Source organism: Anolis sagrei, chromosome 2, assembly GCF_037176765.1.
Source record: "Anolis sagrei isolate rAnoSag1 chromosome 2, rAnoSag1.mat, whole genome shotgun sequence".
In the NCBI taxonomy this organism is placed as follows: Eukaryota; Metazoa; Chordata; class Lepidosauria; order Squamata; family Dactyloidae; genus Anolis; species Anolis sagrei.
In genome coordinates this window covers 90857923-90883919 of record NC_090022.1, presented here as the reverse complement: position 1 = coordinate 90883919, position 25997 = coordinate 90857923, and the positions used below count along the sequence as shown (strand labels likewise).

Sequence of the window (25997 nt, the reverse complement as noted above, 5' to 3'; positions counted from 1 at the left end):
CTGGGGTGAGAAGGGCGGGGTATAAGTGAATGAAATAAATAATAAATAAATAAATAAATAATAAATAATGGTCAGACACTGGGCTTGTAGGGTGCTTTAAAAAACTAGATTGCTGAGATCTATCAAATAGAACTGGACATAAGAAGGTGACTCTGAGGGCAGAGTCTACTTTATATTCCACCCAATGAGCAACACATTGGGATGTATGCCAATCATTTGGGAAGTGGACATGCTGGCTGGGGGATCCTGGGGTCTGTAGTCTCTTTCTCTGGCTCTAAAACTGCCTGGCAGACATTAATGAAAGCCACTAAAAAGCACTGCAATTAAATAAGCCTTCAGAAATCAGCATAAAGTCAATAGCAGCAGAGCTTTTTTCCCCTTGAAGTTTTCCTCTTCTTAAAATATTGGGAATCACCGGGAAAGCACCTTCAAACTACCCAGAGATGTATCAGTAAATCCCAATTCACCCTCTACCATATGCTGTCCTAAAAGAATCTCATATCATAATTAGTGTTTTAGCCAAAACTGGTGCAAATATGCACATTCAGATATCACCAAATCAAATCCCTGCATTTCCAAATGATGAGCTATCAAATTTCAAATTTGCATACCCCTTGTGTATATTTGAGCAAAATCGTGTTCAGTTGTGAATGATTAAACTCTAAAGTAATGATACCATGCTGATGTAGTACAGTAGCTAAGAGTCTTACCTACAGATCAGACAAAGCAATCTCTCCCAGCTTCTGTTACACTCACATATTGTCTGATGCAAATGACAATATCTACCACTTGAAAGCACTATATAAATGTGTTAGCACCATTCCCATTACTGCTACTTCTATATCATATTTGACCACATGTAAGGTAGAATGAAAGGGAAATGAACATAAAGCAGGATTAGACGAAATCAGTGGAGATATCCAAGATTTGCTTTACAATTCCATCTTTTCCTTCCGTTCCCCACTCCATAACTCATTCTCATCATACATTTTAACCCAATGCATCAAACCTTGTGTGAAATATGATATTATTATTATTATTATTATTATTATTATTATTATTAAATGTACCAAAGACAAAGCAAAACATTATAAAGAGTGCAAACTTAATATAATGAAATTCATTACAGAACTGTGAAATAAAGCTAAAAAGTAACTGAGCTTGATAAAAGTACAATTAAACCCAATTAATAATGAAGCCCTTGGGCTCTACAGCTTCTGGAGTGATGCTTTTGGGAAATTCTTATGGGTTTAATCACTTCCAATACATGCATCACTCTTTATCTACTTGTGCAAATGTTTTGTCAGCCTAGAAGATGATTTGACAGGCTGACAGATCATTTGTGTTCAAGAATATTTAAAAAGAGAAAGAAGAGCAAGCACAATGTCGGAATCCACAATATCATTTCAGTGTTAAGATTTGGAATCTCAGTGAGCACTCTAGTTTCTTAGCCTGATAATAAAGTAAATAAAATGCAATGAGTTAAATTATTTGATGCAGCACACTTTTTCCCTGTGTGGTTTCAAATTACTGAATGAAGAATGCAAATATCTTCAGCAGGATATACTGGTTGGTGACTCTCATTCTTGCAAACAGAAGCAAATAAGATTAGATCGAGAGACACCACAATCTGTGGAAGCAAAGGTGAGAGAGTCTGGAAGCTGGCTTACTCTTGAGAAAAATAAAGACAGGAGATTTACTGGGGGCAGAACCAAATGGCCTTCAATATGTCACTTGGTAGCACTGAAAGATTAGTTTTCAAAGAATCACAAGACAGAATTGGAAGGCACTCCAAGGGCTATCCAGTTCATCTCCTGGCAGAGAAGGAATCATTTTTAAGGAGCAGGAGTATTGTCATATGTTCTGCAGTTGATGGTGGTTGGTGATGGAAGGGTTAATGTGAGTATTAGTTCTAGAGGGTTTCGTAATCTGTAAGTGGGAGTTCATGGCTGAAAGCAATTAGGGGTGCAGGTGTTCAGGAGATGGGTTGCAGCTGGGTGTTACTGGATTTAAGGAGCTAACCTTGAGACCGATCTTTGGGAGAAAAGTATCTGTTGTATTTTGGTGGTGGTGGTGGTGGATGCTGCTGATTTTCCCCCCAGGTCTGTTGGATTTTTCGGTATCCTGACCTGTCTTCTGTAATCTTGGAATCCTGGAACCTTGAACCTTTGGACTGGCTTTTGACTATGGTATAGGCTCTTGATCCCTGGACTTTGTTTATTGAACTCTCGGCATTTGACCACTGGACTGGACCCTTTTGACTATGGAGTTGTTTTTGCTATCTTTATGTTTTGGTCTATTAAAACAGCCAGCAAGTGCTGTTTTAATTAAACTGTTTGATAAAACTGGGAGTTTGATTCTTCTCTACCTAAATAAGGCAGAGACCTGGCAACATGACAAGTATAGATGCCCCAAATTCCCTACACAATAGCATTACTTACATAATTTCCCCCCAATAGTTGCCATCCCAACAAAAACATACACATACACTATGTGGGAAAGATGTACAGTCTTGCTTACTTATACTTCTTCCTTTGAAGTAAAGCACCATGAAAACTCATTCTCAACACAGCATTAGATGTGACCTTGAGAATCTCAATTCTATTTCTCTCCCCTTTGGAGCAAAATGGAAGGTGGACTCAAAATATCTCACTCAGGAGAGTTTCTTCTCTCCACTGGAAAGTGGAATTGTCCAAAAAGTAGGCCCACAGGCTAGAAAATATAATATTGGTTAACTGTATATCCCTTGCCTGAAGCCTGTACAGAGTTTGTAGAAGCAGCATAGAGAAAAACAGAATAAGACTTGCAGGAAGAAAAAAAATATATAGAAAATTCTGAGTTGAAGCTATCAACCCAAGGAGGAATGGCTTATTCTTTACTCACAACAAATACACTTACTTTGCGTGAAGATAACAATGACATGGCAAGAGGGCAGCAGTGACTAGCACCAAGCTAGACAACTTGGGAGCTGCAGTTTTGATTAGCTCTAGCCAGCAGAGCCAACTGCAATGGGAACTGTATTTCAACAACTCCTGGAGGGCCAGAGGTTGGCCGTTCTGAGTGAAACGAACAAGAATCCCTTTTGCTTCATGCACACAATATTCTTTGTGCCTTATGTGGCAAAAGCTACAACTTGACAGATTTTCCCATCCTGACTGACAACATGGCTTCTTTTATTTTCTCTCATTTATGAGTCTGCTTCAGTCAGCATTCTGTATTTTTCGACAATAGTAAGATATGTCTTTGGTTGCTTTTGACACCAGATACAATCATGCAGAGAAGTTCTATTGTGATCCCCCACACCTCAGAAGAGTATTGTATTTGTCCTTCACCTTTCAGAGGAGAAATGTTTGGAAAGTGCTAAGCATTCCTTTGTGGACACAATTGTGGTTCTGAAAGTGTTGCTTTCTAATGGTTCTTTGGGGAAGTTTATGAATCCCACTTCCTTCTCAGACACAGGAAGAAAATAAGATTTAAGAGGAAGAGAGCTTAGGGTGGGCAAGAACTCAGGAATTCCACTGGGGAGCACAGAGGGGATTGCTTACCCCCAGCCTCTTTCTCACACATGCTCCATTTTAATAGTCCTTCAGCAACAAAGTGCAAAACCACTGCATTTATAGCATTCCGCATAAGTGGGGATGCTGATTTTTTAAAGGAATACACATACAATAACCAGAAAAGTTATACTTTAAGAAAAGGAGGAGGGCAAGCAAAGCAAAGCAAAACCAGACCTTTTTTAACACTGAAGAAACCAGTTTGACCTACATATGTCACTATTTGACAGGCTTCCACAAAACATTTCTCTTTTTTACACCAGTTTTACATGAATGCAATTTCACAGAGATTTAGATCAAAATTGGAAGGGATATAGAAGACTTAGGACAAGGTTTTACTTTTTGAAAAAAAGCAGAACTCCAAGGTCTACTAATTCAATCCAGTGGAGAATGGTCAGCGCTTGTAAAGAACAAGTTAAAATAACATGTTACTTGTAATGGGTTTATGTTCCCAAATAACTAATTAGGCTACATCACAAATACAACGATTCAAAGAATGAATCAAACTTTTGTTGCAGTGTGTCATGGTTTTATAGACACTTTAACACTCATAGAGCAGAAGCCTCTAGTACTTCATCCTGGGAATGTAAAGAGTTACTTAAAAATTATCTGTTAAGGCAAACAACTATTCAGGAGGAGTTGCAACTGATTCCTTCTGAGAAGTAGTGGTCCAAGGGTAAGAGAGAGGGCAGAATTAAAATAACTTACAGCACACATCAAGTGATTTGCTTTTAATATCAGATCTGAAGTAATTGTTCTTCTAAACAAAAATGCATTGTGTCCACAGTTTAATAATTGTACGGCTGTAATCCTCTTCATACATTGCTTGCATGGAGGGTAAATAATGCAGAGAGGGCATTAATGATGTTTAAATACAAGTCAAGTTGTTAAGAGTTCCATAAACACCATGACACATTTGCTTTCTTTGCATTTTCTCTCTCACAGTTTTATTTGTAAAAAAATCCCCCAGCACATATAAAGACAAAAATATAAATGCAAATTTCTGTCAAGTGACAAGTACTTCTCAAGGATAGTACCATTGTTAGTCATGAATATAAATTACACATATGTTAGCAAGAACCATGAGCAAGAAGCAGACAGACTAAACATGAAAGAAATGCACTCTTGCTAATGTTCCATCTGTTGATTTTTATCTTCCCCAAGACATTTCTGTTTCTTCCAGGACTGGGCAATTTTCATTGTCTTTGCTTGAAATGCAGGCTTTTGATCTGAAGCTGTGAGCAGCTGTAATATGGCCAATAGTGTTTCGTAAGCTTTATGTTTATGGGCATTTAAGGGCAGGTGTTTGCAACCAGTGTAGTTAATATTTTTTTAAAAAAATAAAAATTATCAATTAAATTAATTAATTCTGAACAATCAGTTACTTTACACAATGCTGTTAATTTATACAATGCTGTTCTCAGCCATGTAGCAAATTATAAGCTCTTGAAAAGGCCTACACATTGATGGACCTATATTAACAGACTTGCATAGACAGTATGCTGTTTGCAAGGAGATATTTCAGGAAAATGAATGAAAACAAAATAATACAACTTGATATGTCAGTAACTGATCACAAAAGTTCAGAAGTATTAAAGTTTGTGCACATGTCACTTGTCAACTTATGGCAACCCCATAAATTTGATAGAATTTTCTTATTAATGTTAACGAGGAACTATTATGAGGTTTCACTTTTGAGATCAGAACCTAGTTAGATCCCTTTCTTGCATCAATACAGTAGTTGTTCCAAGTCTATTCAGAATAGTCAAATTGTAAATTTACATGGTAACGTCATATGTGGATTTGTGTGTTTGGTATTTCGTTCAAGGAGAAAGTCCTTGTATTTGACAGGTATTCAAGACCTGTCTTTTGCGATGCAAATGTGAATCTACCTGACAGCTCTGTACTCTGACTTCATCCAGACTTTGATTAGCTTTATTTTATGTCCTCTTGGGAGGCAAACATTTTCTGTCTTGAGTGAAACCACTTCTCTTATTTCAAAATTCTTTGTCTTCCTTTAGTTCAATGAAATGAAGTCATAACACTGAGAATTTAGTTACTAACAGCTAACAGATGACATGCTGAGGAATAGCCAGTATTTCTAAGGCAAGAAATTTTCAGCAGAGAAAAGCAATGGAAAATGTGTTGAAACTCAATCCTCAATTCAGGACCATCTCCAGAAAACCAAAAGAGAGACACTAGTATAAAATGCTTTCCAAAACTATTCTATCTGGGCATTTCTAGGCAAAAGATTCCACATTAATCATCACCATTTTCATCATCATCCCGTTGTCAATGATTCACTGAATATTTTAACCCAGTCAGAGCCAATCAACTATAATTCCTTCTCTTGTATATCCCTCACAATACACCTTCACTTCAAGGAAAGAGCATTGCATAGCAGCTTGTTTCCCTATGCATACTTCTTTTTTACAGAAGTGTCCATTTTAGCTTTGACTAACATAATCATTGTGCGTGCAATCTAAAGATACACATAAACCGATGAACCTGTTCCTCCAGGCAACTGTTCAATGCTGCCAAGGCTTTGTATTTGAAGAATGTAAGTGACAGGCTGACCTTGACACAGATCTTACATGGTAGCTATAAAAGCCACTTACAGCTCGGGTATTCCAAACAAAGGCAAGTATTGCCTTCCTCTCATTTCACACAAGGAAGCCTCAAGGTGGTGGTGAGATCAAAAAAGAGAGAGATGGAAGAAAACATAGGACGTTTATAGATGGAAGACAATAATCCATGCTGCTTTTCCTATTTGCCTATCTCTGAATGAGATAGAAGAACCATGAATGAGATAGAAGAACCATGCAACAGAAATTTTGTTAGTCTTGACAAGCATCCACAGTTCCATAATACATAATTTTATAGGGGTTTTGTTCCTCTTGGATGCTTGGAGTTCTAAGTCAATCATTTGTAAGGGGGACAGTATACGCCTATCCATATTTACTCAAAAGTAAACCACAAAGTGTTCAATACGATTAACTTCCTACTATGCTTATTTTAGATTGCAAACTAAAGAAGTAACCCAAAGGTGATGTACTACAGAATGAGCACAAACGAAGTTAAAATGTAAATGCAGTGTTTTCAGTGTGTGTTAACAGGAAGCCAAAGCCATCTTGATATTTTCATACTTAGCCTTCTCTGTCCTTTTTCTCTGTAAAATGATGTTTCCTTTGCCTACCAGTTTACACTTCACCATTACTCTTAACAGTTTACACATGCTTTTTCCCTTTTAAATGCATTTAAACATGATTACTCTAAGTACTGCCAGATGTTGCTTGAGTGAACATGGTTACGTTTAATTTTTGGCTTAAAATGCTGTTACGATTTAGGGCAGGTCTTATGTCTTTAAATGTGCTCTCGGCTTAAGACCTTTTGGTGTAAATGTATATTAACACAAATTAGATGCCAGTCATGTCCCGTGAACCCCTTTACATATATTAACAAAATTAGTAACAAAATATTAAGGAATCTGAAGTATGACATCCACTCACAAGCTAATGCAACAGTATGAAGGAGCTTCATATTTCAAAAAGTGAAGATATTGTGTCTGCAAAATACAATTCTGGCCCTAACCCTAACATTGCATGGTTCTTCCTGCTGCAAATGCAACTGCGTGCATTATATTTGTTGTTTAGACTGTCCTTTTGGGATTCCTGGATCAGTGAAATGTGATAGTTTGAGTGTTGGGCTAGGAGTTCTGCGGATCAGCATTCAAATTCCAGCTTAGCCTTGGAAGCTCACTGGGGACATTACTGCATGCTTGCCACCACCCCACAGCATCTTACTGATGGCTTCATCATGGGAAGGTGGTGGACCAGCACTGGGTATTGCATGATTATCCTGCAAAGCAAAGAATCGAAGACCCAGTCTCTTCAAAGTTACAATCCTATAACACAACCCACAGTACCCCCCTTGCAGTCCCTTGAACACCTCAGGTTCACCTGCTAAAAAGAAAGCCTGCAAGAGATCAAGTTGGAAAACTCGTGACAACAAAGAAATTGAGAACAGTGAGGTGTGATAAATACATTCCCTTCAGAGCAACAATCTGTTGTCTATTTATTGAATTTTGAGATGCAAGGCTGCAATCAATTATAGGGGGAAACAATTAATTAAGAATTAATTATTAAAGCTTATAAACTGAGGCTTTCTCAGAATGTTTCTCTTCCTAAAACAGGGGAGTACTATTCAAAATACAACTATACTTCCCTGGATAGATGATGGAAGAATTAGAAGTCTACCAGTAAACATGGAGTTTCAGTTACCAGCAAGAGACTTTCACCTGCTTATTGTGTAGCTTGCTGCCTTTGAGGGTTCTGCCTCACCCTAATTACTGTTAATCAATTGATTAATTATAGTTAATCAGAAAAATAACTTATGTATTCCGTTAGGATTAATTTCTCTTAGAACCAATGTAATGAATTGAAACCTCAGTAGTGCATATACTATATATATATATATATATATATATATATATATATATATATATGGCGCTCCATGCAGTCATGCCGGCCACATGACCTTGGAGATGTCTACAGACAACGCTAGCTCTTCGGCTTAGAAATGGAGATGAGCATCACACCCCAGAGTCAGACATGACTGGACTTAATGTACCTTTACTTTTACCTTAGTGCATATACACATTGTACAACATAATTAAAATTCAGAAAAAAAAGTTTTGAAAAGCAAATACAGAACAAATTTTGAGCACATCCTGAAAATGGATGCCCAATATTATTACAGTTACCCATCTGCAGTCTCTGTTGACTGGCAAACACTCAATATAGTTTCTGTGTTGTTGTAATTTTTTAAGGCTATATAGCTATGTTCTAGAACATGGCCATATAGCCCAAAAAAACCCTACAACAACCCAGTGATTCCGAACATGAAAGTCTTCGACAATACAACATGGTTTCTGACAACAGAGGACCCTAAGGACCTATACTGAAACGTCTGTATTTGTATTAGTGAATTATGGCTTTTCTGCTCCTGAGTTGAGTTATTTCCCTCCTGAGTTGTAGTATTATGGCATAACATCCTTTAGCATTTTCTGTAATGACCATTCGAATTATTGTAAGAACAATACTGAACAAGAGTGATTAATAATCAGTACTTTTCTCACAGTACTCTACTGGCATCATCCATGTACTGGAGCATCCTAGAGCCTCCAGTGGCACAATGGGTTAAAGCCTTGTGCTGGCAGGACTGCTTACCAAAAGGTCAGCGGTTAGAATCCAAGTAGCAGGGTGAGCTCCCATCTGTCAGCACCAGCCTCTCGTGTAAGGACGTAAGAGAAGCCTCCCACTGGATGGTAAAACATCCGGGCATCCCCTAGACAATGTTTTTGCAGACAGCCAACTCTCTCACACCAGAAGTTACTTGCAATTTCTCAAGTCACTCCTGACATGGAAAAAATCCATGCACTTTTATATAGTTACTTATAGATATTACATATCAATACAATCTATGCTCTGCAAACAACAATTTGTGAAGACAACCATAATTTCATTTTCAATAATTTTTATAAGCACTAGGGATATTTTAGTAATACCCCCATTTATAAAAATAATTTTAGTAGAGGAAATGTTTTTCTTCCTGAAACAGGAAGAGCAATTGAGTCCCACTCTGGGAGAACAGCAGGATAAAAATAAATAACAATAACAATAATAAAATTATTATTTATTTCTAGTTCACCAGATTTTGGCACCTTTAAAATGGAAAAATATAAAGATATAAAGAAGGAATGTATACATTCTTATTTTAATGTTTCTATACAGGTAAATGTTTTAATTTTTTTCAAATAAAAGAGGGTACAATGAATGAGAGAGAGAGAGAATGACACACTAGGCTAGAATAAATAGGATTGAAAAATGTGAATGTTAACTAAAAAGAAACATGGGGCATTATTAAAATGTTATCAATTAGTGCATTACTCAATAATCAATAGTAATATACTGCTGGAAGTTCAAAGAATTTAATATTAAATTCAGACAAATCCTAAGGGAACTATACATAAAATAGAAATCAATATTATAAATGAGGCTATTAAGTCTCTGTTCATAGGGGCTATCTGTTACAAACCTGTTTTTTCCAGAAAGCACAGACACTTAATGAATAATCTAATACTGTGGGGACTTCTGAATACTGAATGAAAAATGTCAATCTTTTGTTGCTCACTATTGACAGCAGTAACAGTATTTGCCATATTAACAAGAGAGTCATGATCATCACAGGCTATCAACAGAGTATTAAGATCTGCGAATATTACAACCATGCCACTGTCCTAAGCATATATTTGATGTAGTTACAAACTGAAAAATTCAGAATTATTGTTTATCACACTAACATTGCCCTTGTTTGTCCAGACTGAAAGGTTTAAGCTGTATTATGAAAAACGACAACAGATGTAACCCATCTCATCTTGATTAACAATGATAAAATAACATTTAATTATTATTACAGTGGAGAAAACTGTACCCTATTGCCATCAATGCAATTCTCCAATGCTTGTGAAACTTTACCTATTCTACTTGCTGAAGAATATAGAATACAGTGAGAGTTACAGTTAAACACAAACACAAGTATTGAAGCTGAAATTATAACAAGCGGAGCTAATTCAAGAGACAGGAAAGTCATGATTAAAACAAGTTGTAAACTCTCTTGTGAACTTGCAAGGTTTGAAATGAAGACTATAAAGCACTGAGTTTGAACACTTTCAATGGCTTTGGGTTAAAAGGGGGGAACTATTGCAGAAAGCGTCTCTTTCAAGTACATAACAGCTTCCCATTTTGCTACTAAGATAGCAATATATTCATATTTTAATTACACAAGTCAAGATTTTTGCTCATTCTTACCAAATTAGAAACCAAGTTAAAGAGCCCGCATTCCCTCATCACACAGGGATCACTTCCTCCCTTTTGTAATTTCTTTTTAATTCCTCTACCTCTTGCATTCTACTCACAGTCTGGATGTTATCATGGTCTATGTAAAGGTCCATAAATAGCCAGAAACCTGGCACTGCACTTGCCAGCCATTCTGAAATATGAAGTGTCATGGTTCAGCTGCTCTGATGCCACAGAGATGCTGGCAACTCAAAAGTCAGACAGCTGATTTATTAGACATAAACATCAGAACATTTTCAAGATCCTTGAAAGTAGTTTATATTTCATACATGCTTTTGAAGGTCATGTTTTTGATCAATGTGGCTTAGAGCAGGGTGCAGTCCTTTTTACCAGCATCTTACATAAAGAAGCCCACAAAACATATTGCTACTTTGGGCAACTCTCCAGAAAGGTAAGCAATGACAAAATATCCATTATTGTACAATTAGGACAGATCCCAGAGAGCTACTTCTGGCAAAATGAAGGAGTTATGCATGATCAGAATACATTATGGACTATATTTGATCACTGGTTGTCTAGGCTTCAAAAACAGAAAACTGTTACAAAATGATTTTTAAATAGCAGAAAAATAACTAATTCACTGACCTCAAAAGGTGTTATTTTTGAATAAAGAAGCAAGAGGCTACAATGTAATTTAAGCTTGTCGAAAACAGATAACCAGACCGCATTACAATTGGCTTTCCAAAGTCCCTTTTTTTACAAACATGATTTGCCATGGAGCACAGGCAGATAATGAACAAGATATACCAGGAGAGCAGGCTGGAAGAACTGCCCAAAGTTTGGATCTCAGCTATTGTCTACAATGTGCCATATTTCTCTCAAAAGAAATAAATATACATTGATCACAATTTGTTCATAAGTTACGTTTAATTTCTAGTTTTCACCTTTGTTAATCTATGATATCACAATTTTTAAAACTTTAAAATATTGCCAAGAGAAGGAATTCCATTAAAATGTATTTACTCATATTTACTTGCCATTGGATCTAACATGCACCTTAATTTAAAAAATCCTGAAACCAGAAAAAGTATTTGCTGATGAATGTACTGCACAGCAGCAAAATGTGCACTCTTTGTAATATGTCCATTACAGTTGCTGCCTGCATAATTCCTTCTTTAAAAATAGAAGTGTTTGGACACCAAAGCTTCCAGCAATGAAAAGGAAAATCTTGGGGTGCATGTATGCTGAATGAACTGCCTTGGTTCAATGCTATGGAGTCATTGGCGGGGGGGGGGGGGGGGGGTGTAGTTTTACAAGGTCTTGAGCCTTAGAATCATAGAATCATTGCATTTATTTATTTTATTTATTTATTTACTTTATTTGTATACCGCAGTTTCTCAGCCCGTAGCCGACTCAACGCGGTTAACAACAAGAGCAAAAATTCAATGCTAACAACATACACTATTGTTAAAAACAATTAAACAGAGAAAGAGACCTTGTGGGCCATCCAGTCCAACCCCTTGCCAAAGAGTGCAGATGCTTCACCAAACTACAAATCCCAGAATTACACAGCATTGAGCTGTGATAATTAAATTACAGATAACATCCCTCAAATAGGAGCTGCAGGTGTCCTTAAAGCAGTCTCCCCTATTGCTTTGGCTCAGCACTAAGTTTATTGCACTGTGTGAATCTAATGCACAACTTAAGTTCGGCAAGGTGATTTAGCCAAAAAATGTGAGCATTAGATTTGGGTACATACAGTACTTTATAATGTAATTCTATGCACATCTACTCATAAACAAGACCTCTTAGGGGCATTACTCTCATGTAATTGTATACAGTGGCTCTGGGTAGTTATTTGGCAAAATATGATATATAAATTAAAACAAATAAATATAGAAAAAATAATTGTATATCCTGTATAATAACTATGGCCCAAACAACTTTTGGGAAACATTCTCTGTTGATTTGTTTGGGTGGAATTTTAATTTCCAAGACTCAACAGGGAGACATATTTCTAATATTTTATATGCACTCTAGCTTTATACACCTTTTTTTGTTTCTGTGTGTGCGTGCATGTTAGTAAATTGAGTCCTCTACAATGGCTCATAATGCATCTCAGTGATTAAGATTGTCTGGGGAGGCTCTGCTCTCAGTCCCACCTTCTTTGCAAGCATGGTTGGTGGGGACAAGAGACAGGGCCTTCTCAGTGGTGGTGCCTCAATTGTGGAACTCCCTCCCTAGTGAAATCAGGGCAGCCTCCTCCCTTCTAGCATTTAGAAAGAGAGTCAAAACCTGGGTCTGGAAGCCAGTGTTTGAAAAATACAGCAGTGCAAGAGTATTAGTATGGAATATGTGTAATTTGACTACGGATTAGCCTTTAGACTATGACTCTGGATGATGTGATTCATTGAAATGAATTTTTATTATGCTTATTATGTTTTAATTTTAACTTATGTTTTAACTGATGTTGTATGTTTTAAGGCACCATTGAGGTGCGATTGTAAGCCACCTTGAGTCCCCCTCGGGGTAGAGAAAGGCAGGATATAAATAAGGTAAATAAATAAATAAATCTTCAACACATAAGAAGTATAGAAAATATGGCATATGTTCCAAATGTTACCATCAATAGAATCAATCTTTTTTATTGTTTCAAAACATATGTGTTCCCACTTCCATAAGTAACATCATTCCGAACCTTAGGATTGCAATCTGTTTTGATTCTAAGGATTTTTACAGGAAAACACCTCTGTCTTTTTAAAACACAATCATGCACTATACATTATATTTTATTAAGTAACATTACTGTCATATATCCTTATTTATTTTCTCAAGAAGAAAAAAGACAGCAGGCTGGAATAGCTGTTGTATATGATGAGTTCTGGCAGGCAATGCTATGAATGCTTGGGATGAATGGTTAAACATACGGATTGGAGGTCTTATTTTTCAAGCACTGAGCAAGTGGCTTGGGATAGGTATCCATGATGAGAATGAATCATGATCAAGCAGTGAGCCAATGACTACTTGGAGCATTTGAAAGTCCACTCAGGAATATTCTGATGATGATGTCAAGAAACACGGGAACAATGCCTCCAAGTCTACAGAACCTCTGAGAGGGAATTAGGGCTCTGGAATTCAAAAACTGGAGGCAAAGGATGGGAGTGTAGATTCCTGGTTTGATTTTTTTTTCCAAATGCAGGGACTGGCAATAAAATACGGTGGTGGGAAAATGTTAATAGACAAAGCAGACATTTCAACTGTTTATCCTTCCCTCCCTGACTTTTCCAACTGTGTAATCACATAAATCCAAGTACCTTTGTGGGGATGAGGGGAGGAAGAGTGTTTTATATATCACCTGCTGTTTTATAAACTTTACTCTTTCCTTGCTTGTTGTGGTATTGTTTTTCATTATAAGTCAGCCCATTCCCAGCAATTCCCACCAGTTTCATTTCTGCTACTTTTAAATTATCTCCTCATGTAAGTTTTTTTCCCCTTCATTTTTAAAACCCTGTTTTATAGCAGGGATGACCTAAGTACATGGGATTGAAATCCTAGTAAAATAACAAAGTATACAGAGAAAAGGGGTAAATGCAGCATAGGCAGATTAAACAAAACTAGAGATCCAACTCAGATCAGTTCACTGTTGACTCTGCGCACTGAATCCACTAAATGCCGGAAAAGTGTTATTCCTTTTTGATCTCCAGATTTATTCTAGATGTAACAGAACACCGTGACATAAAACACTCAAACAACACAGAGCTTGTGGATACCTTGGCACTTGTGCTCTTAGAACCCCATGTTTTATTCCCCCTTGCTCTCCTAATTCTTTATCTGGGAATCACAGTGATGCAATGGGTTAAACCAGGCCTGGGCAAACTTTCTAACTTGGGAGCCATATGCTAGCCCTCCTTGCTAGGAGGACTGACCACCCGGTGATGGAAGGAAGGGAAGAAAAGAGAGAAGGAAAGACAAAAGGATAGGAAGGAAAGAAGGAAGGAAGGAAGGAAGGAAGGAAGGAAGGAAGGAAGGAAGGGGAAAGAGGGAGGGAGGTAAGGAGAAAGGAAAGAGAGAAGGAAGGAAAGACAAAATGGAAGGAAAAAAGAGGAAGAGAGGGAAGAAAGGAAAGATGAAAGGGTGGATGGGAAGGAGGGAGAAAGAGAGAGGTAAGGGAGAAAGAGAAGGAGGAAAGAAAGAGAGGAAGGAAGGATGAAAGGGTGGAAGGGAAAGGGAAAGAGGGAGGGAAGGAGGATGGAAGAGAGAAGGAAGGAAAGACAAAAGGGAAGGAAGGAGAAAGAGGGAGAGAGGGAAGGATGGAAGGAGAAAGAAGGAGGTAAGGAGGAAGGAAAGAGGGAAGGAAGAAAAGACAAAAGGGAAGGAAGGAGAAAGAGGGAGAAAGGGAAGAAAGGAAGGATAAAAGGGTGGACGGGAAGGAGAAAGAGGGAGGAAACGTGGATGGAAAGAGAAGGAAGGAAGGATAGGATGGCATAGAGGAGAGAAAAGAGCCCAAGGGACCACATTTGGGTCCCAGGCCTGGGTTTTCCCATACCTGTGTTAAACCCTTGTGCCAGCTGAACTGCTGACCTGAAAACCAGAAGGTCGGTGATTCAAATTTATAAGACAACATGGGGTGAGCTCCCATCTGTCAGCCCCAGCTTCCCATGTGGGGACATGAGAGAAGCCCCCCACAGGATGGTAACACATCCGGGTGTCGCCTGGGCAATGTCTCTGTAGACAGCCAATTCTCTCACACCAGAAGGATATTCTCAATTCACTCTGACATGATAAAAAAAAACTTTTTCTAATAATTCAAAACATGTTATTAATGGGAGCTATCCACCCCAATTAAAACCAAATAGAATTCAAAAATTACTCTGCTCTTCTATTTTTTGGAATCTATTTTTAGAATAAAGATAACGGGTGGGAAAGCATGTACAATAAGGTTACTAGCATCTTTGCACTGATTGTAACAATACTGAATAAGTTACAACAGAGAATATATAAGTCAGCTATGTTCTGCTGGGTCACTTCTCAATATACCATATGTTTTCTATTCAGGCAGTGACACTTTAACCTATAAATATACAAATTGCTCTCATAATATCTAAAAGGAACAAACATGTACAATTCAGAATAGTTAAGATACTTGGAAGCGAAGGATTTTTTCACAGTATAGTAAAGAGAGAAACTCTCTGCTGTTTTACAAACATGCACATTCTAGCTGTGCTGAATCCTATGTGTTGTTCTAGGTTATTTCTGTTGTAAAAGAAGCCTCTTTCTTGGACATAGTGATTACATCAACAAAAAGTGTTATTATTTTATATATGAAATTCTAGTATATAATTTTCTACTTTCACAACAAAAGACAAGCACAGCTCAACACAGCAGGCTGACAGAAACACAGCTTACCAACCACTTACAGGCCCCCATCAACAATGCAATAAATCCTCTGATTTTGCTGACAGTACAAGACTGTCTAAAACTGGGTATTTCTGAATGTTTGTCATGCATCTGGCAAACCACAATATATTGGGTGAAGGACATTCAGTTGGCTGCATCAGTAAGGAAGCAAAGAGTAACAGACTTTTGGAATAAAAAAAATGCAGCAAGACACATACACTCTATGGGACCTGCCACACAATACAATTATAGCACCATGATTCTACTGTATTTTATTCCACCGTATCCGATGCCACTGTATCTGTTACAGTTCCATCTTATGAAAGCCTGGGATTTGCAGTTTAGAGAGGCAGTTTCAGAATGTCCTTGATGAAATTACAAGCTGCAGAATTCCATAGTGGAATCATAGTTATTATCAACCAGGTAAGTAGTACTAAAGTGTACAATCAGGGCCAGCTAACATCTCCCAACAAAGGATTCCTCCAGGAAGGAAGTAGCCAAGCGTTGAAGCTGCAAGGCCAATCAAGGCTAATCAAGATGGCCAACTGCAACATTCATACTTCCCTCAATCAGAGAAGAGTTCACCCTGGACATTCCACACATATATAAACCTCACTTGCCTATTTTCCAACAGATCTCACATCCTCTGAGGATGCCTGCCATAGATGTGGGTGAAACGCCAGGACAGAATGCTTCTGGAACATGGCCAGACAGCCCAGAAAATTCACAGCAACCCATACTATTTCACTTCATTGGCTGCAACTTGAATAGGGTCAATATATTTTCCTCAGCCTTGCTCAACCTCTCCTATTTAGGCACAGTATTAAATATATTTGATGTGATGTACTTCCTTCTAAACACAAGGACATTCTTTTTAAAGCATATTCACAGAAAAGACGGTTTGCTCAGGTGAAAATAACTCTCAAGGGAACTATTTCTGATACGATGGAAAAGTAATAAAGATCTTTTCCCTGAACAGGTTGCTATATGCCTGACATGAAATGTCAAATGAAAAGTGAAAGATCAGAAGAAAACTGTTTATTAGATGACATTCTTTTCTTTCCTTCTTTCAGAGTCTGGTTTAACACTGAACAAGACACACACACAAGATCCACAAAAGATTGGTCCAGATGTTTGAGGGAAGAAGAACAAATTCTGTACAAAGCCTAAGAATTCCTTACTTTTTATCAGGCTGGAGGTTAGTGAACCAAGAACACTTTATACAATTTTATTCAAGGTGCCTCAAGTGAATCTGCAGGATAACATCTTCTGTTTACATGGTGCAGTGTGCCTTTTTCTTTGCAAAGAAAAACATGAGACATCTAGTGGATATGGATATGAAGCCGGAAAGTGAAAAACACTAGTGAAGAATGGGATGTAAATGTTAGAATAAAAGCTTAACTGAGTTTTTTTTTTTTTGCATGCCTTTGGTCACAAGACTTTAGGATCCAAAGTCTACTGCTGCTTTTGAACACAACAGATTCATGAAATTCTGCTGAAATCCGGCACTTCTGTTTTAGGTAATTGGGCAGCAACAACAAAAAGGATAGTAAAGGTAAAGGTTTTCCTCTGATATTAAGACCAGTTGTGTCCGACTCTGGGGGTTGGTGCTCATCTCCATTTCTAAGCTGAAGAGCTGGTGTTGTCCATAGACACCTCCAAGGTCATGTGGCCGGCATGACTGCATGAAGCACTGTTACATTCCAGCCGGAGTGGTACCTATTGATCTATGCACATTTGCATGTTTTCGAACTGCTAGGTTGGCAGAAGCTGGGGTTGAAAGCGGGAGCTCATGCCGCTCCCCACATTTGAACCTGTGACCTTTTGGTCAACAAGTTTGGCAGCTCAGCGGTTTAACCCACTGTGCCACTGGGGGCTCCACAACAAAAAGGATAAAACAGTTCAAAATGGATGTGAAGTTTGCTTGGAATCTCAGACTTCAGAAGAATGAATCTGATTGTTAATACAAATGCTTTGGCCTTTGCATTTATTATTTTTATAACAGTAGAGGATTTGTCTTTCATTGTAAAACATAGATCTCTAATCAAATAGCTTCATTTCCTTTTAAACTGATTACTTTATTATGGGATAATGATTGCCACCCTAAATTTTTGCTTCAGAGAGACAAAATCAGTGGTGCTCTTTTCGGTGGCTATCAGCTAAAAAACAGCAAAACAATTTAAGGAAAATTTTAGGCATTGTGTGATCATTTGGAACTTCTTGAGCTTCAATGAAAGACTGCAACATCTTACAAGTTTTTGTGTGTGTCAGGAATGATTTGAGAAACTGCAAGTCGCTTCTGGTGTGAAAATATTGGCCATCTGCAAGGATGTTGTCCAGAGGATGCCCAGATGTTTTACCATCCTGTGGGAGGATTCTCTCTTGTCCCTGCATGAGGAACTGGAGTTGACAGACAGGAGCTCACCCCGCTTCCTGGATTCTAACTGCCAACCTTTCCGTCAGCAGTCCTGCTGGCACAAGAGTTTAACCCACTGTGCCACTGGGGGCTCCTTACTTATAGGTAAATTTGGCATAATTCACAACACACAAGAGAACCAGATTCACAAGCTCTAGAAATATGGGCTATGAGAGTATTAACAGTCAGATGGAAGAGTAATTTTACCAGAGAACTGGAGACAGACAGTAAAAATCTTTATTATATAATCATGAGAAGCAGGTGTGATGGTTTATTCCCTACAGCCACTTTAATGAAGCTTGAACTGATATAGTATTTAAGGTAAAGAATGAATAATCCTAGACTACTTCTATAGTGATGTAATATTAAATGCATACTGACATGGGAGAAATCAGGCAAATAATACTATCACTTGCTAAGCTCATTTTTATAGAGCAAACAGAAAAATATAGAGTATTTAAAATAAAAAAGGTATTTCAGTTCACCAAACTGAACTGATTAAAGACAATGATTCCCTTTTGCTTACCTCTCTTTATATGTTCCTAAGGGATAATGTAGCTGGGATTGTTTACATATTCCCATTGTGTTTTCTTTTTCCTTCATCTGGTCTTCATGCTCCATTTTACTCTTTCCTTGCTCAAAATACGACAGCTCATAGAATTGAGCAAATAATTTATTTAATTTGGACCATATGTTTCTCATTAATGATACGTAATGCATCTCATTACTTTTTTTTAAAAAAAAAGAATGCTCAACATAGGCCATTTTATAAAAGTGTGTGCTGTTCAGAATACAACATGTGTAAGTCCAGAGCTCTGCAGTAATCGTAATAATGGAAGCACTTCTTTCTTTTTTAAGGAGCAACTTGAAATTGATAACATTACATCTTGACAGTCGGCCACTTAAATCAGAATACAATGCTAGTCCAAGAAAGATTGAGAAAATGTCATAGGTGTTCAGTTAAATAACTGAAAATGTGTACACACAAGCACACCCTTCAAATCTATGCATTAAAATATCTAATGAAAAATGGTTATGTCTGCTATTTTTTAAATCCTGCCTTCTCCTGATGTAGGGATTTAAGGGAGCTAGGTTTTTTGTTAATTGGAATACAGGCAGTCCCCAAGTGACAAACAAGACAGTTTTTGTAGGTTTGTTCTTAAGTTGAATTTGTACATAATTCGGAATAGGTACTTTTTAAAGTGTAACTCCAGCCAAATACAAATACACACACACACACACACAGAGAGAGAGAGAGAGTGAGAGAGAGAGAGAGAGAGAGATAGCTTGACTTAAGGAGTTTAATGTATTTTGTGACTGAGCTCTTAACTCAAAATGTTTTTATCTTAAAGTGAATTTCCCCATTGGGATGCATTTAAATGCTATTAATCTGTTCTGGCTCACCCCCCCCCCCCCCCCGAACCCATTTTGGTATGAATTTTTAAATAAGAAAATGTACTTTATATATAACAAACATGTATAAATGCACATTCCTATGGAACAATAAATAAGAAAGATCTACTTTTAAATGGTAGAAGCACAAAGCTGCGGCAAGGAAGTACAAAGCATAAAGTGAAGAGGCGGAAGCATCATTTTCTTCATACAGCACTCATTCTATTCCAGTCTCATTCCTTCTCTTGCTCCCCCTCCCTCCCTCTCTTCATGAAGCCAAACATACCAGGAATAAAAACCACACAAATCAACTAACCCAACGTTCCTCAAAGCGGACAAGAGCAAAGCAGACAGCAATCACCCAAAGTGGACAAAAGCACGAGGCACAAAGGCTGCTTCCTCAAAGTCCTAAAGTCCTGTACTCTTTCACTAGCACTCCCTCTGGCACTAGCTCTTAATTCAAAATGCTGCTCTTATGTCAAAGCAAACTGGGACAAATGACAGCTCTTAACTCAAAATGCTCTTAAGTTGAGATGCTTTTAAGTAGAGGTTTCATTGTATATGTTTAGCTTTGAATAAGTCGCCCTTATGGGCTGAGAATGGCGGTTAATAAGTGCATTAAATAAATAAATAAATAAATAACATAGGGAAGGGTTAGCACCCTTTTGGTGTTTCTTTTGCTGGCCGTGCCCCTGTTCAGAATATTTCACCTCACTTTCTGTCCCTGTGAGAATTGGAGTTTGTTGTGGAAACAAAGAATGATGATAAAGTTTCAGAGGAGACACCTTTTTCTCCATGATAACTCTTTCAGGAATGAATTTCCTTTCTGAGTGATAGATTTATCTCAATTTCTGTTGTCTCATCCCCCCACCCCAGGTCTTAACTAGGAGTCGTATGTAAGTCGGATGTTTGTAACTCAGGGACTGCCTGTACACTGGAATGAGCAAACTGTCTTCACTTACATAGAAAAACCTCCTTTAACTCAATGTATCTGGTAGAAGCACCGGATTCTAAATTTTACATAATAACTATAGGTCTGAGAAGTAGATTTGTTTTCTGCTTCAAAAATTATTATTTTTTTCAAAATCTAAATTACATTTAAATAATATTATAAAATCATTCTACAATCAACTTTTGCTCCACTGTTTGAAAGCCTTCAAATGCTTTACAGTATAATTTAGCAATGATACTAGGTAAAAGCCTAAAAATGATAGAATGAGCAAAAGAAATGATGACTTGACAAGTATAATCTCCCAAGTGTGTAATGAGCAGAGAAGCAAGGTTCACAGAGGAAAACTTCTGCTTCCAAGACTAAAGCAGAAAGTATAAATGACAGGGAAGCAAGAAGTATTGCTTCCCTTCTCCCTGCCTCCAATGAGAGGGATGTCAGGGTTCGCTTTTCTTAGTAGTGTGTGTTTTGGTGTGTGACTTCTTCAGGCAACAATGAAGCCTAGGATCTTAAAGAAACAGAATCATAGAGTTGGAAGAGATGTGATCTTTTATTATTTGCTGTTTTGGGGAATATGCAATTTACTGTACATGTAAATTATAGTATCAATTATATTCTTTTTTTAAAAAGACTCAAAATGGGCCATCCAGTCTAAACTCATTCTGCCATGTAATACACAATCAAAGCACTCCGAACAGATGATCATCCAGCCACTACATAAAAACCTCCAGAGAAGAAGGCTCCCCCACACTCCAAGACAGCATGTTGAACAGCTATCATCAGGATGTTCTTCCTGGGTTTAGGGGGGACTCGCTTTGCCTGCAGTATGAATCTATGGTTCGATGTCCTAGTCTCAAGAGCAGCAGAAAACAACCTTGCTCCATCTTCAATATACCAGCCTTTCAGATATTTATTTATTTATTTATTTATTTACTGCACTTGTAGACCGCCGTTCTCAGCCCTAGGGCGACTCACGGCAGTGTACAACATATAAAATCAGTTTACAACATAAGCAATATCACAAACAACAATAAACAACATCACTATCAATAATACAATTACACTAAATCATTCGCGACGTCTCATCGTTTGAATCACAATCCAATCTCGTTATCCATGTTCCGTTCTAATCGTCATTGCCAATTGTTACAGCACTTACTCAAACGCCTTCTCAAACAACCACGTCTTTAGTCCCTTGCGGAATGTCATAAGGGAGGGCGCCTGTCTGATGTCTACAGGGAGGGTGTTCCACAGCCGGAGGGCCACCACCGAGAAGGCCCTGTCCCTCGTCCCCGCCGGGCGTGCCTGTGAGGCAGGCGGGATCGAGAGAAGGGCCTCCCCAGACGATATCTAAACATGGCAATCATGTCAGCTTTTAACCTTCTCGTTTCCAGGTAAAACATGTTGTTGAGCTTCAACCATTTCTGCAGACTGCACACAGCTCCATTTTCAGCCACAACAATCATACAGAGGACATTTGTAGATAGAACTCTGCTGCAGCATCCTGCAATCCCTGGGGCCGTATTTCCAAAGATCACAAAATTACACCCGTCTTGTTGCGTTTAGGCTTGAATTATGACCATGGACTGGTTATTATACCTAGTTCTCATAAATTGCTCTTCTTTAATATATCTAGGGGGGGGGGGAGTATTCTGAGGTAAAGAATTAGTTTGAAGGGAAATTCCCATTGTTAATTAATATTTCTGCTGCAGTAACACTAAAGGTTTTAGTTTTGAATGCATTTAAATGAATAATGGCAAAGAGTCCCACAATTCTTGAGGACATTTATTAAGGCAAAAGTGTTTTCTTAGTAATTATACTAACACTAATGGCTCTGAGCACCTTGAGTATATATTTATATTGCAAGGAGGGATATAAATTCAGGGGGGAATAATATTCTGGGAAATAATACTTTAATGTGAAGCAAGAAAGCAAATATTGGAATAACTACCATATGGAGAACACTGGGGTTGAATTCATATATAAGAAACAACATTTGGGCTTAAGTTCCTTTTGGAGTCTTCTGCATAATTCCTAGTGTGTGAACCTGCCATCCATGTGTGATTTGTGATAACTGCCACAAATACTGTGTTAAGCTGTACCTGAGATAAAACAGGTACACTTTAAATCAGGTGTTTTGGCCTACAACCCCCAGAAATCCCAGCCAGTTTACCAGCTGTTAGGATTTCTGGGAGTTGAAGGCCAAAACATCTGAGGACCAACAGGTTGAGAAAAACAGCTCTAAAGGCTCACAACAACATGAACGCTTCACATGGATCAAACTCTGCACTGATTTGGTCACATCCTTGGTAGTTGTTTGCTATTTTTTCCATATATTATTATATTCATATATTATTATTATTATTATTATTATTATGTTATTATATTATTCCATACAGGCTCTATATCCCAGGATCAAATCCCAGGTTTTCTGTTTATCCCAGATTATCTGGCAGTGTGGACTCATATAACCAATTTAAAGAAGAAAACCTGGGATCAGATTCTGGGATATAGGGCCTGTCTTGAAGCATTTAAATTATTTTTTTCAAAGGCAAAGAACCATTAAATTTGATCTCCTATTGAATACTCCCCCCCCCCCCCCCCCCCTAGAAGACTTAGGCCAAACGTTTAAGGTCTGGACACTTTTAACTTGCTGTGATAAAATCACTTCCACATCTTTAGATATTATCCCTTTTCATTTAAGCAGTGCCGATTGTACTTAACACTCAGTACTTGACATAACTTATTTTCCCTTATTAGGATACTTGAGGGCTTATTCTAACATTACAGAACAGCTAATATAACAGCCTTCCCGAACATGTGCAAGAAGGGATCCCATTCTTTCTTCTAAACAGTTTCCTTTAGGATAGGGGATGACTGCTGGGCAAAGCCACAGTCCTGCTTGTTCAACCCAAGCAGCCACTATGATGAGGGCAGTGCCACCTTCTTGGATCTCGTACAGTTAAGTATGTTGGCCCAATTCTATCCTCTGCCAACATTAAATAAGACCACAGCCTTAATCCAGTGCCAAGTTAAGCAACAGCAGTAAATTCAAATTTAATTTAGTAAGTAAAAAACCCCCAAAAACACATTTATAATGTAAATATTATAAATATTTACAATAATGTCTCCTGTACTTTTAATGCCAACACATTTTAGAACTGCTTAGTCACTACCCAAACCAAAGAATTATAGCAGTTTGATACCATTTTAACTGCCATAATAAATCCTATGGAATCATGGGATTTGTAGTTTGCTGTGACACCAGTATTCTCTGACAGAGAAAGTTAAATGTCTCAGAAAACTAAAAACCCCAAAAGCATTGTGCCATGGCAGTTAATGTTATGCCAAACTGCTTTAATTCTACATTGTGGGTACGGCCTGACTTTTTTTTTAAGGCTGAGCAAGTATGTTCTTTCACATCTCTTCTCTTTTTCTTTCTCATAAACCCAGATTATCGGAACTGACACAATGCATGCATTAAACTACAGGGTTAGGCTCTGACAGTGATTCTTATTGCAAACACTTTATCTATATGTATTTGATTTAGCACCATGAAAAGCTCATTCAAAAGTCTATTAATCTGAGTGAATATCCATTATACATGATACTTAAAGAAGAGGGTTTATAGTGACTCAGGCCATTGGGGAAGTACTTCCTAGGCAAGGAAATCTGAACCGCAATGTAAACTCTGTCTTTGTGAATTTCATGCATTAAGAGTTTAATGCTGCTTATATTAATTTTTTTTCCTTATTTTCTTTTTCATATGTTATTTTGCTAGTTCAGGTAAACTTACCAGTTAGATATTCAAGTACAGCTGCCATATACACTGGAGCACCAACCCCAATTCGGTATTTCGGGTGACCCTTCTTAATGTAACGTAGCATTCGTCCAACAGGGAATATGACCCCTGCCTTTGCTGAGCGAGAGGTCTTCGTCGACTTTTTCTTCCCACCCCTGCTGGACATCTTCTTTGAAGTAGGTTCTGGTCAGCGGATTAAAAAAACCTGTAAACAAGAAGATAGTGTGACGTGACGAAGAAAGTCTATAATGATTACTTACAAAATGTTTGCCTATGTATGTAAATGCTGTAATTCGCTCTGAGTCCCCTATGGGAGAAGGGTGGAATATAAATAAAGTGTATTATTATTATTATTATTATAAAATGTCAATATGCTTTCAAAGTCTTTCAAAGCACCACTGACACAATCAGACTCCCAGATTTCCAACTACACTTGAGTTTCAATTTCTGCATGTGTCTGTGTGCCTATAAGTCACCTGTTAATTTACGAGACCTCATTACGTTCATAAGGTTTTATTTGGAAAGGGATAGCCATAAGTCTTTTTGTCCATCCCTTCCACTGAAATATAGCATAAGTGATGCCATTAAACTGAGAAGATCCAGTCGGTTGGCTAAGAGGAGGGCCAGCAGGTAGGATCACTTGGGAAAGTGGCATAAGTAGCGGAGATTGGATCAGCTAGTTGCTGAAAGCAAAGTTGTTGAAATGAATCTCTGTTTGTGAACCTTGACTTTGGTGTGTGGATTACATTTTGGCTTGCAGCCTTGGCGTTAGTGAGATTATTTGGCTTTGAACATTTTGGAAAGAACTTTGGATTACTCTTGTGTCTCTTATTTTGGCTGATTGCTGTGGATGGCCTCAGACTGATTTGGACTATGAAACAGTGTGTGGCTGTTTAACAGTAATTTGGTGGACAGGACTCTGGCATCACTGTTTCTTAACCAGGGGGTCAGGACCCGTGGGGGGGGGGGGTCGCAAGGAGGTGTCAGAGGGGTCGCCAAAGACCATCAGAAAACACAGTATTTTCTGTTGGTCATGAGGGGTCCCATGTGAGAAGTTTGGCTCAATTCTATCATTGGTGGAGTTCAGAATGCTCTTTGATTGTAGGTTAACTATAAATCCCAGCAGCTACAACTCCCAAATGTCAAGGTCTATTTTCTCCAAACTCCACCAGTGTTCACATTTGGACATATTGAGTATTCATACCAGGTTTGGTCTAGATTCATTATTGTCTGAGTCCACAGTGCACTCTGGATGAAGATGAACTACAACAGCAAAACTTAAGGTCAGTGCCCACCAAACCCTTTCAGTATTGTCTGTTGCTCATGGGAGTTCTGTGTGCCAAGTTTGATTCAATTCTATTGTTGGTAGAGTTCGGAATGCTCTTTGATTGTAGGTTAACTAACTATAAACTAACTATAAATCATAGCAACTACAATTCCCAAATGACAAAATCAATCCCCCACCAACCCCACAGGTATTCAAATTTGGGCATATTGGGTATTTGTGCCAAATTTGGTGTGGTGAATGAAAATACATCCTATGTATTGTTGAAGGCTTTCATGGTCGGAATCACTGGGTTGTTGTAGGTATTTTCGGGCTATAAGGCCATGTTCTTGAGGCATTCTCTCC

At 38.0% G+C, this 25997-nt stretch overlaps 1 protein-coding gene across 3 annotated transcripts in view; it reads right to left on the bottom strand.

The window, feature by feature from the left end:
• The window catches only part of MACROH2A1 (macroH2A.1 histone), a 65484-nt gene that overhangs the window by 22384 nt on the left and 17103 nt on the right, over positions 1-25997 (bottom strand). For all 3 annotated transcript variants that reach the window (XM_060765306.2, XM_060765305.2, XM_060765304.2), the window contains exon 2: positions 24362-24572. In XM_060765306.2, the coding sequence (XP_060621289.1) occupies positions 24362-24533 (172 nt within the window). In that variant the 5' untranslated portion in view covers positions 24534-24572. The remainder of the gene's footprint in view (positions 1-24361; positions 24573-25997) is intronic.